Source organism: Polypterus senegalus, chromosome 7 (genome assembly GCF_016835505.1).
Source record: "Polypterus senegalus isolate Bchr_013 chromosome 7, ASM1683550v1, whole genome shotgun sequence".
In the NCBI taxonomy this organism is placed as follows: domain Eukaryota; kingdom Metazoa; phylum Chordata; class Cladistia; order Polypteriformes; family Polypteridae; genus Polypterus; species Polypterus senegalus.
The window spans coordinates 35153074-35168162 of NC_053160.1; the positions used below are offsets into that span (position 1 = coordinate 35153074).

At 37.7% G+C, this 15089-nt stretch overlaps 2 protein-coding genes across 2 annotated transcripts in view; both read left to right on the forward strand.

The window, feature by feature from the left end:
* Window positions 1–1208: 1208 nt before the first annotated feature.
* Window positions 1209–11236, forward strand: smn1 (survival of motor neuron 1, telomeric). The gene is made up of 9 exons (XM_039758481.1): window positions 1209–1354; window positions 1832–1903; window positions 2447–2572; window positions 2986–3183; window positions 5200–5358; window positions 5890–5961; window positions 6936–7046; window positions 10779–10856; window positions 11053–11236. The coding sequence occupies exons 1-8, from the start codon at window positions 1307–1309 to the stop codon at window positions 10833–10835; spliced, it is 843 nt and encodes a 280-aa protein (XP_039614415.1). The 5' UTR covers window positions 1209–1306; the 3' UTR covers window positions 10836–10856; window positions 11053–11236.
* Window positions 11237–13243: 2007 nt separating this feature from the next.
* The window catches only part of LOC120532243 (baculoviral IAP repeat-containing protein 1-like), a 104035-nt gene continuing 102189 nt past the window's right edge, over window positions 13244–15089 (forward strand). The window contains exon 1 of the mRNA XM_039758093.1: window positions 13244–13639. The gene's annotated coding sequence lies outside the window, so the exon portion shown is untranslated. The remainder of the gene's footprint in view (window positions 13640–15089) is intronic.

Genomic DNA, 15089 nt, shown 5'->3' on the forward strand with positions numbered 1-15089 from the left:
TCTGCAGTGGGCACATCTGAATTGTTTGATTTGTCAATTTAAACAGTGAAGCACAGGGTAAATCACCAGAGCGGGCACTGTATACGTAAATGAACTAGAATAGATGATTTAAGAGAGATTCGTTTTCTTCTTTATAGAAACTACACTTTGGGAATATAGTAATAATGCAGCCATAACTGGGTGTATCAGCGGAGTGTACAGGACATTAGTGAAAGACATTGTTGAATGATGCAATTTGAACCATGCTCCTCAACATCAGTAAGACAAAGGAAATAATTGTAGACTTGAGAAGAGTTAAACTCACTTTGCCCTCTGGTTCTCATTGATGGCGTACATGTGGAGGTGGTGATGACATATAAATACCTTGGTGCATTTGAATGACAGGCTTGTGTGCTCTACCAACACAGAGTCCTTATACAAGATGGGTCAGCATTGCCTTTATTCAGTCTTGGGAGTCAGGTTGGACTCACTGGCGGAAGTGGTAGAATATAGGTAATTCGGGAAGCTGTTTACTATTATGGATAATGACTCATAAGCCCTATATGAGGTTTCGGCCAAGCAAAGGAGCACATTCAGTAACAGGCTGAGACAACAGCGATGCCTTATGGAGCACTACTGTGAGGTTGCCATCAGACTCTATAATGAGTCACCTCTTGGTCGAGGTTGTCTTGTTCCCTGTGTGAGGAATGGTACTGAGCTGGTTTTGCAAATATCTTAAAAGACAATGTTATTACTACGTGCGCCCTGTAGTGTACAATTCTAACTGATAAGTATCTGCAATTCTAATCGCTTTACACTTTGTAAATACCTACACTTTATAGTCTCAAAATGAAGAACATCTAATCCCTCTTTTTGTTTTGTTTTGTTTAATCATGGAATTCTTTTTCACATACTCGGTCTTATTTTCCAAGTAAACTTGAACAATTGATTAATGTACAAGTTTTGAGATTAACAAAAACAGATTGCGATGGATAAACAATCCTACAGATACTCTCCACTTTAACAAGTAAATTCTGCCATAAATAGTTAAATCTTTTTATAACTATCAATTAAGTAATATGTAAAATAATATGTATCTCCTGTATTTTGTTTAAGAAACTAATGTATCACCTGTCATCTATTTATCTACATACCTTCTGCAATTACAGGGCTTCTGTATACGCAAATACTTTGCGCCGTGCGTACTCACGTGTGTCTGGTGCGACGCTTGTCGCGGTTGAATGACGTCACAAAACGGCGGGGCTCACGTTTGTCCTATTTATCTTGGCGTTTGGTGGGTTTAAGATCTCACCTTACTCTGTGATTAATGGCCAACGGGTACAAAGAAGTATTATATAAACGTGGGACTGGACAGGTGAGATCGGACTAGGTGTTGTACTCTATACAATTTGGTTTGTAAGTTTCAAGCAATTTGTCAAAAAGCTGTTGTAGAGGCCAGTAGGCCGTTATTTTAATGTTCTTTAACTTCTAATAAACATACATATGGTTCGCTATGTTTATTCGAAATGTGTTAAGTAAAACTAGTTTATATATCCAAATTGCTTATTATTATATTAAAAATGCTTTGTAGAATATGCGCAGTAGCACTGTAATGGCTCAGAAAATCAATGGACAACGCGTTTCTCTTTCCACTCCTTTTTTTTGCTTTTGACACAAAGAAACGAGCTAGTATTTCATTTTTGTTTTTCGAAATTTGATCATTTTGGAATCAAATCTAATTTTACTTTACCCTGGATTTTTTTGTAGGTTTAGCACGTTTGACATGTTTGAACTATTCAAATATTTGCTTTTGTTTTGTGATTGTTTGGATCGTGTTTCTTTTTCTTGTCAGAGTGATGATTCTGATATTTGGGATGACACAGCTCTCATAAAAGCCTATGATAAAGCCGTGGCTTCTTTTAAGGTAGGTGTAGCAAGATGATTAAGTTCATGTGATTGTATGTATGTATGTATGTAATTCACCAATAACATCCTTACACCCAGCTTGGAACAGACGGAGCCTGTCCCAGCAGCGCTGAGTTAAAGACCGGACTGTCTTGCACGATGTCCAAGTCCATTGCAATATACACCGTATTATATACTCAAATTAAATGGCATTTTTTTATGTACAGTTGTAGTGTAGTTCTCAGCACTACTGTCACACAGATCAAACATTCTTTGTTCAAAGCACACACACTGTGTGGAGTTTGGATATCTCCTTGATCCTACCTCTTTTGTTTTTTTCCAGGTGTCTTTATTCTTCTCCCATATTGCAAGGCCATCTGTGTCACTTTATTTGTTGATTCTGAATTGGCCGTGTGTGTATGTGTGTGCATATGTTATTTTTATTGTGCACATTCTGCAGATAGAGAGGAAGTTGTCAAACATACTGTGTAATATTTCTTAACCTCATGTATGGACATTTACCAGTTGTACTTTTCCCTGTGTGTCATTTTGTTCTATTTAGAATGCCCTCCAAAATGATGAAAGTACAGACCCATCCAATGTTGACCAATCTCTTTCTGGAACAAAAAGGAAAAACAACAAAAAAAATAAATGTAGGAAAAAAAGCAATACAGTGGAAGGCAACCAGGTTAGATGTCAGCTATTGTTATTTTTGGTCAAGAAATATTAGGGACGTTCAGAAAGTTTCCACACTTTTATATTTTCATTAGAATTGGTGAAGGCAAAAACATTTTTTGCTGATGGCATTAAAAAGTTAGTACGATGCTGGGAAAATTGCATCGCAAAGGAAGGTGACTATGTAGAAAAGTGATGGTATTTGTTTTTGAAATTCTTAATTAATAGAGTTAAAAAGTGCAGAAACTTTTTGAACGTCCCTCATAAAATGTTTATTTTTATTGTGTATTTACAGATGATGCGGATTAACTAATGTTTAATAGAAACGAGTTATTAACAACCTTAGTGCTGTCCTAATCCACCTTTTCAAATCAACAGTATTAGCCTTGCATCCTTAATTTAAATGTTTTGTGATTTTAATTATAGTGGAAAATTGGTGACCGGTGCAGAGCTGTGTGGTCTGGAGATGGAAATGCATATCCAGCAACAATTGCCTCTTTAGATGAAAAGAAGGGAACATGTGTTGTTGTTTATACTTCATACGGCAATGAGGAGGAGCAGAACCTTAAAGACCTTTTGTCTGATAACTCTGAAACAGAACTGGATAATACAAACCATGAACAGGTAAAACTGAAGACAATGAGTTAAAAGAATATGTAAATGTTTACAATATAGGATAGTACTGAAGTTCTAAATTGAATAGATGTGTGTCTAGTGTTGCAGGTTTTAGTCTCATGCTTGGTCATTTTTTACACTCCACATGAATATTCTCCCTGAGTAAAATTTGGGCTTCATTCCACATCGCCAAACATATGCAGGTTAAGTGAATTGGTGACTTTTAAATTAGTTGGAATTTGGATGGCTCTTTTTATATGTATGCACACACAAGTGGGTAGAAAATGACAACTTATTTATCTCAATAGTGTGGAAAAATATTACCCTAAGGTAGGGCTCAACAATTCCAAATCCAACCATTGACTGTATTTATCAAGCTCTCATAAGGTGGCATCCATAAAGAACCTCTTGCTCTCAGGAATCCATAAGTGGGTAAATAACCTGTCACCTGGTCGTTATTGATCAGTTAGTTAGTGCTATAGAAGAGTTTTGGCCTATTCCACTCTGTAGGACTGCTTCAGCTTACTGATATTTGCGCATAAACTACTTACTTCACCTTTTCCAAAGACATATTAATATGATTTAAAGCTATACTGTATTTTCCCTCTTTTTTAAAGGAAAATATTTTTTCTTTTTAACATTGGTTTACAGAATTTTTATCTTTTGGGTTGTGATCTTGAAGTATGATCCCCTTCTGCTTCAGCTTCTTAACATACTTTGTATATACAAAAGTTATTTTTCAAAATTCTTCTGTACAAATCTGAAGTAGTTATTTTTCTGTAAGGTTGATTAGCACATGCAAATAAGACTGTCATACTCTGTACATGTAAAAATAATAACCCTGTATGCTTATGGTAGAGACATGATCACTGAGTTCTGTAGGTGAAGTTCTTTGCTTTTTATGAATACATTTCTCCAATTTGTTTTTAGAGTGGCTTTCCCAGGATAACTTTTCTTGGAGGGAAAAACTAATTACTGTCCCAAACCTTTTTTTTGGCAGTATGGCTATGATTTTGTTTGGTGAATGCCCCAAAACGTCTTCTAGCATTTTTCTATATTTTCTGCTGGACATCAATAATAATTTTTCAAACATTTGTTTTAATGATTTAAAAAAATTCTTTTGATTTTAAGATTATATATTATTTTAGCAAGAATGCCAAGAAAGCCTTTCACCTCTTAACTTTGGAGCAGTACTAAAAGTGAGACCTTGTTCTCTACCATAGTTAAATTTTTTTTTTGTGATGTACATAGTAGTGCAGTTGACATAGTGTTTTGAAAGCATAAAGGAAATGTTTACATACATTTTGTTTGCTTATTTTTCAGCTCTACGTCATCTGAGGAAAATATGTTTTGTGATTTTTGAGGTCTAGATATCCCTAGGAAGGGTCTGTATCAAAGGAGTGACATAACGATGGAGTGACAAATTATGATTAAAATTTTATTATATAGTTTATCTTGCTTCAACAGAGAGCAGGAACACAACTGAAAGTACGTATGCTCGCCAAAAAAATGGTTGTTGCCTCATCTACCACTTGGATGGTTGGTTGGATGGTTGTCACTCCTTTGAACTTTATATCTCAGGTTTCATTCCTTTGTTATGTCACTCGTTTGAATTGCTCCCCCTAGGAACACTAATTTTTAGGTCAACTATACTATATTATGTTGTTGTTGCATTAAATTTAAATCAAATTACTGTTTTTAGCCCTTCCGTGTGGGGGTGGTGGTGCTTCTGCCATGTAGTTTTGAAGGCCAAAGACTTGAGGGTCTGGCATTTTTAATTTAAAAATGGTTATGAATGAATTGCCAGACAATCGGCAATAGTATTGTACAGTTCTTTTTTGTACAAAATAAACATCCAGAAGTAGATGGTTTTTAATAGTGTTGTAAAACGGTAGCTAGAAGTATAAAGTTTAAGCCCTCTGATGAGCATTTGGGGAGCGGCAGTTTGTGCTGGGGTTTTTTTTCTTCTTCTTCTTCCCTAATTTGAAGCTCCTATTTAAGACATTTTTCCTTCCTCTGTGCCAGGAAGTAAACATGCAGTATTCTACAGACGAGAGTGACCAATCTCCCACAGCTATACCAGTTAGAGAACAGCAGAAACCAAAGATGAAATTTAAGTATCCTGTAGGTCCTCCATATTGGATGCATGGCTTTCCACCACCAACAATGCCAGGTGTAGGAATGGTAAGTCCCTAAAAGTTCAATTTCTAGAAAGTTTGATTTAATAAACCTCAATCCAGGTTCCTTTAAGGGTGAAATCACTTAATGTAACATTTCACACTGAAACTGTGCACGTCTTGTCATCTAAAAATGTATTTTTATTTAATGTATACCATACTGGTGTGGTGACTGGTGTAGTTTTTGATACAGAAGGGTTTTTCATAAAGTCACATTATTGATCAACTTTATTCATATTAAGTGGACAGAAGCAAAGAAAACTTTTCCATATTTTAGACTCAAGAACATTTTGAATTTGAATTTTTGTTTTTCTACAGCTTGAGGTGGATGTTAGTTCATGTTTGAGATTACTTTTTGCTTTAAAAGCAAATCAATCCATAAAAGGCAAGTGGGGGGAAAAAAGGTGTTTTATTTAAAGTAATACATTGTTTTGAAGCATCATAATTATGGGTGGTGTTTGAATATTTTTGTTAATTTTGGGTTTGGAAGTTCGTAAAGTAAATGTTACTTACAATATTTTATTTTTATATTTTCTAGGCCGACTCAAGAAATATTGATCCTTCACATTCTTTTCCCAGCTGGCCTCCACATATTCCACTGGGACCACCAGTAAGATCATTTATCTTAGTATTTTATTATGCAGTTATGATTTCAACTAATAAGCAGACATTTGTTGCAAACTATTTAATATTGTGTTTAAATGCAAAAGAAGGCTGTTTCTTCAACCATACAGAAAAAATTGTACTGAGAAGATGAAAGAGCTGATGCATTCAGATAGTTTCCATGGTATTCTGTTCAGCTCTTTATTGTCCAAGTGTTCTACCACGAAATACCTCATTTATTGGCTACTGTGGCACTTAATGTGATGTTAATGTTGCAGAGCATGGGCTGAGAGAGGTGTATAATTGGAGAATAAAAGTAAATGAAGATATTATCAGTTAAAAAGTATATTTGCTTCTTGTTTATATGACCTCTTTATCATGTGTACTTAACTACATTTCTTTTTTTGAACTTATTGTAACTCATTTTAATGACCTAAAACCTTAAATTGCATATGCCCTCTCTGATACAGTTCCCTGACATTGTGTCCAAATAGTGAAATGAAGAGGGGTACTTGAACTGTATTAAGTTTACTTTTTACAACTGTAAAACCTCCAGCATGTTAAATGTCATACTTTACATCTTCCTGCATTTGTTATAATTACAGTATTGCCTTGATTTCATCTTGGTTTGATTATTTTAATTGGGCTTCTTTGACCTGAAGTATTTTACTCCTTATCTGGTCAGACAAAATAGGATTTACCCTATTATAACAGATATATTAAATGTGTATACTGTATTAAGGAGTGGAGGGTGAATTTATGAGCAGCCATCTATCTGGATAGAAAAAAAAAACAGTATTCTGGTGTCATGAAGCTTGTAATGCAGAAATTGTGAATTTCATTTTATTGAGTCTCTAATAAACCTGTTCTTTGGTAAGCTAGAAAATACTTTAGATATTTATGAATTTACATCAGATAAAGATTATCTCTTTTAACAGATAACTTTTAGTTTAACACACGCTTTTTAAAATTTTATTTCAGCTTATTCCGCCCCCGCCTCCAATGAACCCAGATATAGAAGATGATGATGAAGCCCTAAGCAGCATGTTAATTGCCTGGTATATGAGTGGGTACCACACTGGCTATTATCTAGTAAGTTGAACTTAAAAAACTATATTAACTGAAAAAGGCACATTTTAACTTAAAATATTTGCAAGACATGGTTGATTATCTGTTAATTGATTACTGTATCTGTACTTGCTATTCAGAGATTAAGGTTTTACATCGTGATTCTAATCTTTAGTAAGGCTTTGTGTACTGTATATTGATATTTAGAAAATCTGATATTTGTGCAGCTGGTATGTACGCGATCTCTTTTCTTAAACTCAAGGAGTTTACTTGTCTTGTCATAAATACGTCTTTGTGCCTTCTGCTCACGCTTCTGGTGTTCCACCATAATAGAAGACAATTAGGCTATCTACTCTTGCAACGAAATGACCCGGTCAACAAACCTTCCCTCAGGGGTTGTCTTGCGAGTCTCCATCCATTCTTCCTGAAAAATGTCTTGACACCCTGCATGGTCGCCGGCCAAATAATACTTCGAAAGGACTTGTGGGGCCTCCCGGACAACAAATAGGAGGAAAGACACAATGGTATCCCAGGAGGTTGGATCATCCTGGGCTACCTGGTGAAACGTCTGTATTAGGGTTTTATTAAATCATTCAGTCAGGCCATTCGTCTGTGGATGATAAACCGTGGAGTGTAACTGCTTAATTCTGAAACTTTCACATAGCTGCTTCATGATGCGAGACATAAAGGGTGTGCCCTGATCAGTGAGAATCTCACCAGGGATACCAATATGTGTGTACATATCAGAGAGTCGCTTTTGCAGTAGTTCAATTTAACAATTTAACAATCAATTTAACACAAGCATATACTGAAAGGCACTTTTACTCCTGGGAAGCGGGCCAACAATATGTAATCCCACCCTCTCAAAGGGGAAGTCTAAAATAGGCATTGGTACAAGGGGTGCCCCAGTGAGTCGGTGAGCAGAAACTATTTCACAGTCGGGACAGGCCTTACAAAATTGCTCCACATCCCAACTCATATTCACCCAATAAAAGCATTTTGAAATTCGTTCCCTTGTCTTTTCTGTGCTGAGGTGACCTCCTAAAACGTAACTGAGCAATTTTTAAAACCTTCTCCCTATGCTCACTTTGTACTACCAACTGCTCAATATATCCATTATCTATGCAATCATAAATCTCCTGATACAGAAAACCATCCTTAAGTAAAAAATGTGGTGTTTTAAAATTCAGGATCTCTCTCTCTCCAGACAATAAGGGTCATTTACGACATGGGCTTGTCTGAATGCAAAATCCAAGTTGTTATCTGCTTTTTGTAAGCGAACAAACTCCGTTGTAGATGGCAGTGTTTGATTCAGAATCACACTTACCTCCTATTACTATTTTGTTTTCGACTGGGTCAACATTGAGTGTCCAGCCTGTGGAGGCTTGTGGCGAAGTGAAAAAGTTTGCCAACTGTCTTTACTTGATTATTCATTCCATAGCTTGCTGGACATCTCCGGTTCAATTTAAAACCCGTTTCCTTGACTGACATTGTTTGCAGCGTGCCCCTCTCTCTCTCTCTAAACTACAGGGGTAAGTGCTCTGCAGTTGGCCAAGACCCATGGGAAGAGGGCATTTCTTTTTTTCTATTAGGAGTGGCCAGGGTGAGGTGTGTGATATGGCAGTCCAAACGTTTAAGTTCTTCCCTTTAAATTTCAGAGGGAGTAATGTAGTCTTATATGTTTTAATGACCCCATGAACACAGCAGAGGTTTACTTTGTCTGTGATCTTACAAGGGATCTGCCGCACCAAGCCACGACTGACTACACAGAGGTCGTTACCAGAGTCCAACAATGCCAAGAATTCCCATCTTGCCAACGTAATAGAGACCTTAAAATTGTCCTACTTTAATATGTTGGGGGAAACTTGCGAGCTGCATACCTGGGCAAGACAAACAGACAGCCATTGTTTGTGCAGGAGGGAGGTGACATTCCCAAGCCAGATAACGGCGAAAGTGGCTACGTTTAGTCTGCGGTTTGATGTTCACACTGTGGCATCTTCTACCCGTGGTGCTGGCAACTATGAAGGTTTGTGCTGGCTGGATCGAAACCAGGGTGAAGCCTGGGTTGCCCCACTGTTTTCATGTGTCTTGTGCACCCTCTAGTCTGCAGGTCAGATCCAGCAGCGAGTGGACGTCATTATGTAACATTTCATCACAAAGGCTCTCATCTATCCCTGACAGGACTGCATCAATAGCGAACTTCTCCACAATGCGCTCAAAAGGGTCTCCGCGGCTCCAGTTTTGAATCAGGTCCACTAAGCCCTGGATCTGTCCTCGTACAGGGTTATCTGGATTAATATGCCACAGCCAAAACTGACGCCCTTTACCCACCAGGCTCACAGCCATGCTGAGGAGGATCTGTTGCTTCAGGCAGTTATAATCATTGAGACTTTCAGATGGGAGATTCCATACGGCTTGGAGGGCTTCTCCAATTAAAAACGGGGCCAGAATAGCTGCCCAGGCTCCACTCTCCCAGTGCAACAATGTTGCCATACATTCAAAGCACAATGGGAAACTCTCAGGGTTGTCTGCGGGAGCCGTCTTTGGCAGCACATCTCATGACTGCGCCAGGATAGGGGTGCTACTGGAGCCTCATCTTGCTCCGTGGGTTGCTGTACTTCTTTGGGATCCAAGGACCCCAGTTCTGGTACCATGTGATGTGCGAGTCCCTGTCTTGCACCCCAAAACACAAGGCTGAGTCTCAGTACTTTAGCAAAACCAGCTTTATTCAGCTTGAAACAGGAACGGCACAGTTATCTATTGTAGCAAGACCTACCACTCTCCTATACACAGACACAGCAATCAGGCAGGGTCATGGCCAAGTAATACTGTTCCCTGCATTTTTAATATTCCTTTCATCACCCATTGATGATAGGTGCTTATAGTGCACAGATTTGCTTTTGCTGCGAGCCACTGCACTTTTTTTTTTTTTAATATTTTAATCGCAGCTGCTTGGAGTTCTGATGCATTGTTCAAATTTTACTATCCCAAAAAAAAGTTACTACCCCTATATCAAATGTTACAAGAATGATGAGCGTGTCACAATGGTGATCTGGTCAACTGTCTACCAGCAGTGGCCTGTTAATTGTCTGGTATACTTCTGTTAAACTCAGTATATTCATTTCTCTCTCTCACTCTCTTCCACTAACCCCCCGCCCTCTCCATCATAATATTCTTATGTTTTTCATTCTGGCTGAATTCTTCGTTGAATTTCATTTGTGTTGCCCTATATCTCCAATTATTGGTATTTATTTCAAAAAGAACTCATTGTGTTGACCATTGTTTTTTTTTTGTTTTTTTTAATAAGTAAATGCATACAATTTTTTTTATATCCTGTTCTAATTATTAATGCACTGTTGGATGAATTACTCCAATCCTCTTAACTCAGTTTTCTTTCAAAATGTGTCATTGGAATGTCAAGTTATAAGTAGTTCAAAATACTGATTGAGGTCTCTCACTCTGACACAAAACAAATGTAGTAGCAATACACTTAAAGTATTGTATAACTAGCTTGATTACAGTGGTTTTCTAACACTTTTGGTAAATATTTTTAAATTTGGTACACAATTTGGAATGTAGATAGAATGAAACATCTGATAAATAATTGGTACATATGGACTGTTATTTTATTATTCTAAAATGTTTGTTTTGAAGTGAAGAGATAACCATGCTAGAGTTCCTAAACTGGGCAGGTATATGTAGAGTGTTTCTTTTTATCTTCCTGAGAAAAAATTGCATGACTGCTTTTATTTTTAGGGATTGAAACAAGCAAGAATGGAAGCTGCTTTAGGAAACCGGTCTCGACATAAATAAAGACAAATACTGGAGAAATAAGTGAGTACTTTACAAAAATTTATTATGAACGTTTCAACACATTACATTTACTCTGGAGTAATTTTTATAAATGAATAAACCTGATAATTTCATAGTTCTGTTTCGCATGTGTCTTGCAGTTTCTTTACAGGAATTTTACAGTATGTTAGTCTATTTTAATTATGCTTATGTAAATACTTTTTCTGTTTAATTTCAGGTGGAGCTCTCTCCCAGGGAGAGATGTGACTTGGATTGTTTTCTACCTGTATCTCGCGCTCTCTCTCTCTGTTCTTCCAAGGATGGAACAACATCTTGGTTGAAATGTTTGGTCACCTACTTCACTTGTTGCACTATATTTTTTGTTAGACTCGTACTTTGTAAATAAAAACAAATAAATCACATATTCTGTTCAGCATTTTATAAATACTGCACTGTGACTTTATTTTAGGCTGAAAAAAAAGTATTTTAAAAATGGTAAATAAATTTCTGGTGTTTGCATTACAGTGTGAAATTTGTTTAAGTTCCTGTCATTATTGGACAGTAATGTCTCTAAGAAAGTCTCTGATTTTAAAATTAATGTTAGAGGTACTCTTAAAGCAACAGAAAAATGCACATGCAAAAGAGACTAAGTACAGCTGGCGCCACATTTGGCACAAAATTTTCATTGTTTTAATTCTAAAAAGTGTTTTGTTATTTTGTGGCTATGATTGTGATTTTTCACAAAAGAATTATTTTGAGGTGATGATTAAATTGTTTTGGAGATGTATATTCTCTTTGCTGCCAGTATCCTCATGCACACACATTTTTTGTCTTCTAGTCACAGGGAGAAAAAGATTTGGTATCCATGTAGTATGCAATGAAATGAGACAAACTGAACCAATGTTACTTATTTAATTCTAGTCAGGTTAAATAGTACAGTTATTTTTTAATGAATGACAGTGGTACAGTGCCAGTGGCTGCAGTTTAATTGCAAGTCTGCTCAGGGTCTGTATGGACTTTACACATTTTTCCATGTATGTTTTGGATTGAGTAGCATGAATGAGTGCTTACCTGTGGAAGACTACCTGGTTTTCGACAATTTCTTCTATCGGCTGCTCCTGTTAGGGGCTGCCTCAGCAGATCATCTTCCTCCATATCTTTCTGTCCTCTGCATCTTGTTCCGTTACACCCATCACCTGGTTTCCGACTAACTACTGGAAATCTTTCGATCACTCTTGGTTACCAAAATATGTTTATTCCTACAAGTTTGTTCAGTAGGAGGAACAAACTTTGAGGAGTGTTCAAACATAACATACCATACCATATTTATTTGTTGGGCGCTTAAAAACGCAGCATTACAACTGACTGAAGCGCTGTACAGTTACAACAAGCAGGACTAAAAGCAAAATATTAAAAACAAACATTAAGAGAGAATTAAAACAGAGATACTAAAAACAGGTCAGGGGACCAAATAAAATAGAGAAAATAGCAAAAGGCAAGTGGAAAATGAAACAGGTTAAGAATTAAAAGCCAATGTGAAGAAGTGCGTTTTTAGGCGAGATTTGAATGTGGCGACTGAAGCGGCTTGACTAACCACTAAGGGCAGGGAGTGATCTTGAGCCTGTGGTAGTGCAGTAGGTTCACAGTGCCTTGCCTAAATTAGTATGAGAATAAACTCTTTATCAAAGTGCAACGGATAAAATGGAGGTTTAGATAATGTGATTTGAATGTTAACTGATATCAACAGTGAAAATTAAGAGGAGAGATGCAAAGCCAAATAATTATCACTAATTGCCTAACAAAGTTTGGGAAAGCTAATATTGCTTCTAGTACCCAAATGTATGTTTGTGTCTGTGGCAAATATGTATTCAACTTTTAAATGAGTGAACGGTGGTGGTCTTTCCCATCTGGAACAAATCCTGGCCTGCATTCTGTAAACTTGCATAGGTCAGCTCACTGCTATTTTTATGGACAGCTATAATTGTTTGTTGATTCTGTTTGTATTTTTTGTAAGAAAATCATTAATAGCATGCTTTAATCTCAACTGCCCAATAGCACTTAATTCAGTCCATATAATGACGAGCTTTGAGATGCTGGTGATGGCAAGATCCCTGTTGCGAGTGAATGCAGTCCAAGCTTGAAGGAGAGATTCTGAGAACAAGCTGGATTCAGGCCAAGAGGTTTGCATGATCAGATTGCAAATCTCCATATCATCCTGGAGAAAGGACCCAGACAATTTCGGATTCTTTGACTTCACTGAGGCATTTGACATGGTCCGGCATTAGCTGCTCTGCATTAAGATGCATACAAAACGTAGTGTATTCGCCGTGAGCTACCACATGACTGCGACTCCGTTATAGAAATGGCACCCCACTGTTGACACACCTGGCCCACCTAACATCCGGCATACCTGAAGGAGGTCGAATCGTCAATCAGCCTTACACGCACATTTCCAGGATGTGGAGTTCAGAACGCTCTCTCTTATGACAGAAATTAATTTCACTTGCTATATCTTTGTGCGCGATTATGTAATTCCGTCCTCTGATTTTAGCGGAGCACCTGACGGACTCGCCTTAAGCGGAAGTGCTGTGGGCTCCATCGAAACTGTAGGAGAAAACAGAAAAATCCAAAACAGTCTAGTCGACAGTCATAAAAGAATATGAAAACACAAAGGCCGCTTTTTTCCTTTCATACGGCCTAGCCGGCGAAGCGGCATGACAAAGTTTTAAAACCGTAACTACGTGAAGGTCGGCGAATGGCCTGAGGGGAAATTAACTTTGGAGGGGAAGGAGATCGACTTTTGGCATTCAACTCGGTCTTCTCTGGTAAGGTAAAATTGACTATGTCCTGACATTTTTTCTTAAGTTAAAATCAGAGCTGGTGTTCTGTCGATTTGTGCTGCAAATATTTTACACGTTTAAAAGTGAAAACGTCGAAATGAACGTAACATTTTATGGTATTACTCACCATCAGTCAATTTTTTTTTCTAAGGTTCCAGTCATGTTCGGCTTACAATCACAACAATGTTGGACAAAAAAAACATTCCATTTGGAAAGGCATTGGACTGAGGTATTGGATGCATTTGCTCCTAATGCCTTAAACGGCAGGTAATAATTTTAGTAGGGCTTGTTGTAATTTATTTTTTTAAGAAACTTATTTATTGTTTTAGAATAAATATATACTGCGCAGAAGCACATTTCGATACGTTGTGTGGTTCGACAGCTAAAGTTAAGAAACGCGCGCTCCGAACTTAAGCGGCGGACGCTCCGTCCTTTCCGTTACGTCCGCGCAATTACGCCTGTTTTAGGGACTAAAGGGGCGCTACGGGCTCCAAGGGGCTTCCAGCTTCCGGTCCCTGAAGTCTAATAATAGCGAAAGCGCGTCATAAACACGGAGGGGCGCTGTAACTCCAGATATTGACTCAAGCCGCGGGCACTTCGGCTTTTTCCGTCAGCCATCCACCCTCCGTCCACGAAATGGTCAGTAAGGGGCGCGGCACTGAGTTAAATTTCGCTTCCCTGTTTTCAATTTTAAAGAGAGGTTAACCATGAAACGAAAAAAATAGCATTCAAAATATCCATTGCAGTATGCAAACTGTTATCGACATTCCAGTTAAAATGTAAGACTAAGAAATGTGGGTAGCACAAATGAAGAAGGCAAATTGTCCCTTTCCAGGTCTGTTTTTCAGTTTTCATCCACACTAACATTTAAATTTAAGGAGTGATGTCCAAAAAAAACCAACAATTTCCTACCTTGTGAACTGTGCTGCTAGGAAAGGCCTCACACAAGTCTGAAACTGATTAGGTGGCTCTCAGAAAGAAATTCTGCACCGTAGTACTTTTCCTCTTGCATTCTCCTTTTTCACTGCTTTTTTAATGCTCCCCCTTGATGTCTGTCTGCACTTACACAGTTTCTCTTTTATTTTATAATTGTGTTTTTTTTTCCAATGCTCCATGAGATGATGTACACCAGGAACTAACCCTGGTCAGGCTAGCCAGCCTATCACAGGGCCCACCATTCCACAAGCTAATTTTAAATCACTAATTACCTTAACATACATGTCTTTGGGAGGAAAACCTCTACAGATACAAGGAAAAAGTACAAAGACTGTAACTGGGCATAGGATTTGACTTCTTGACATTGAGTCAGTGTGGTAGCAGTACGAGCTGCTGCACCAGTACTACTGATGGCGCTATACAAAAAGAACACCAATTGATTTATTAGGCAGTACACAAAAAAGTATTCCCTGCTATGGACTGGCGCCCTGTCCAGGGG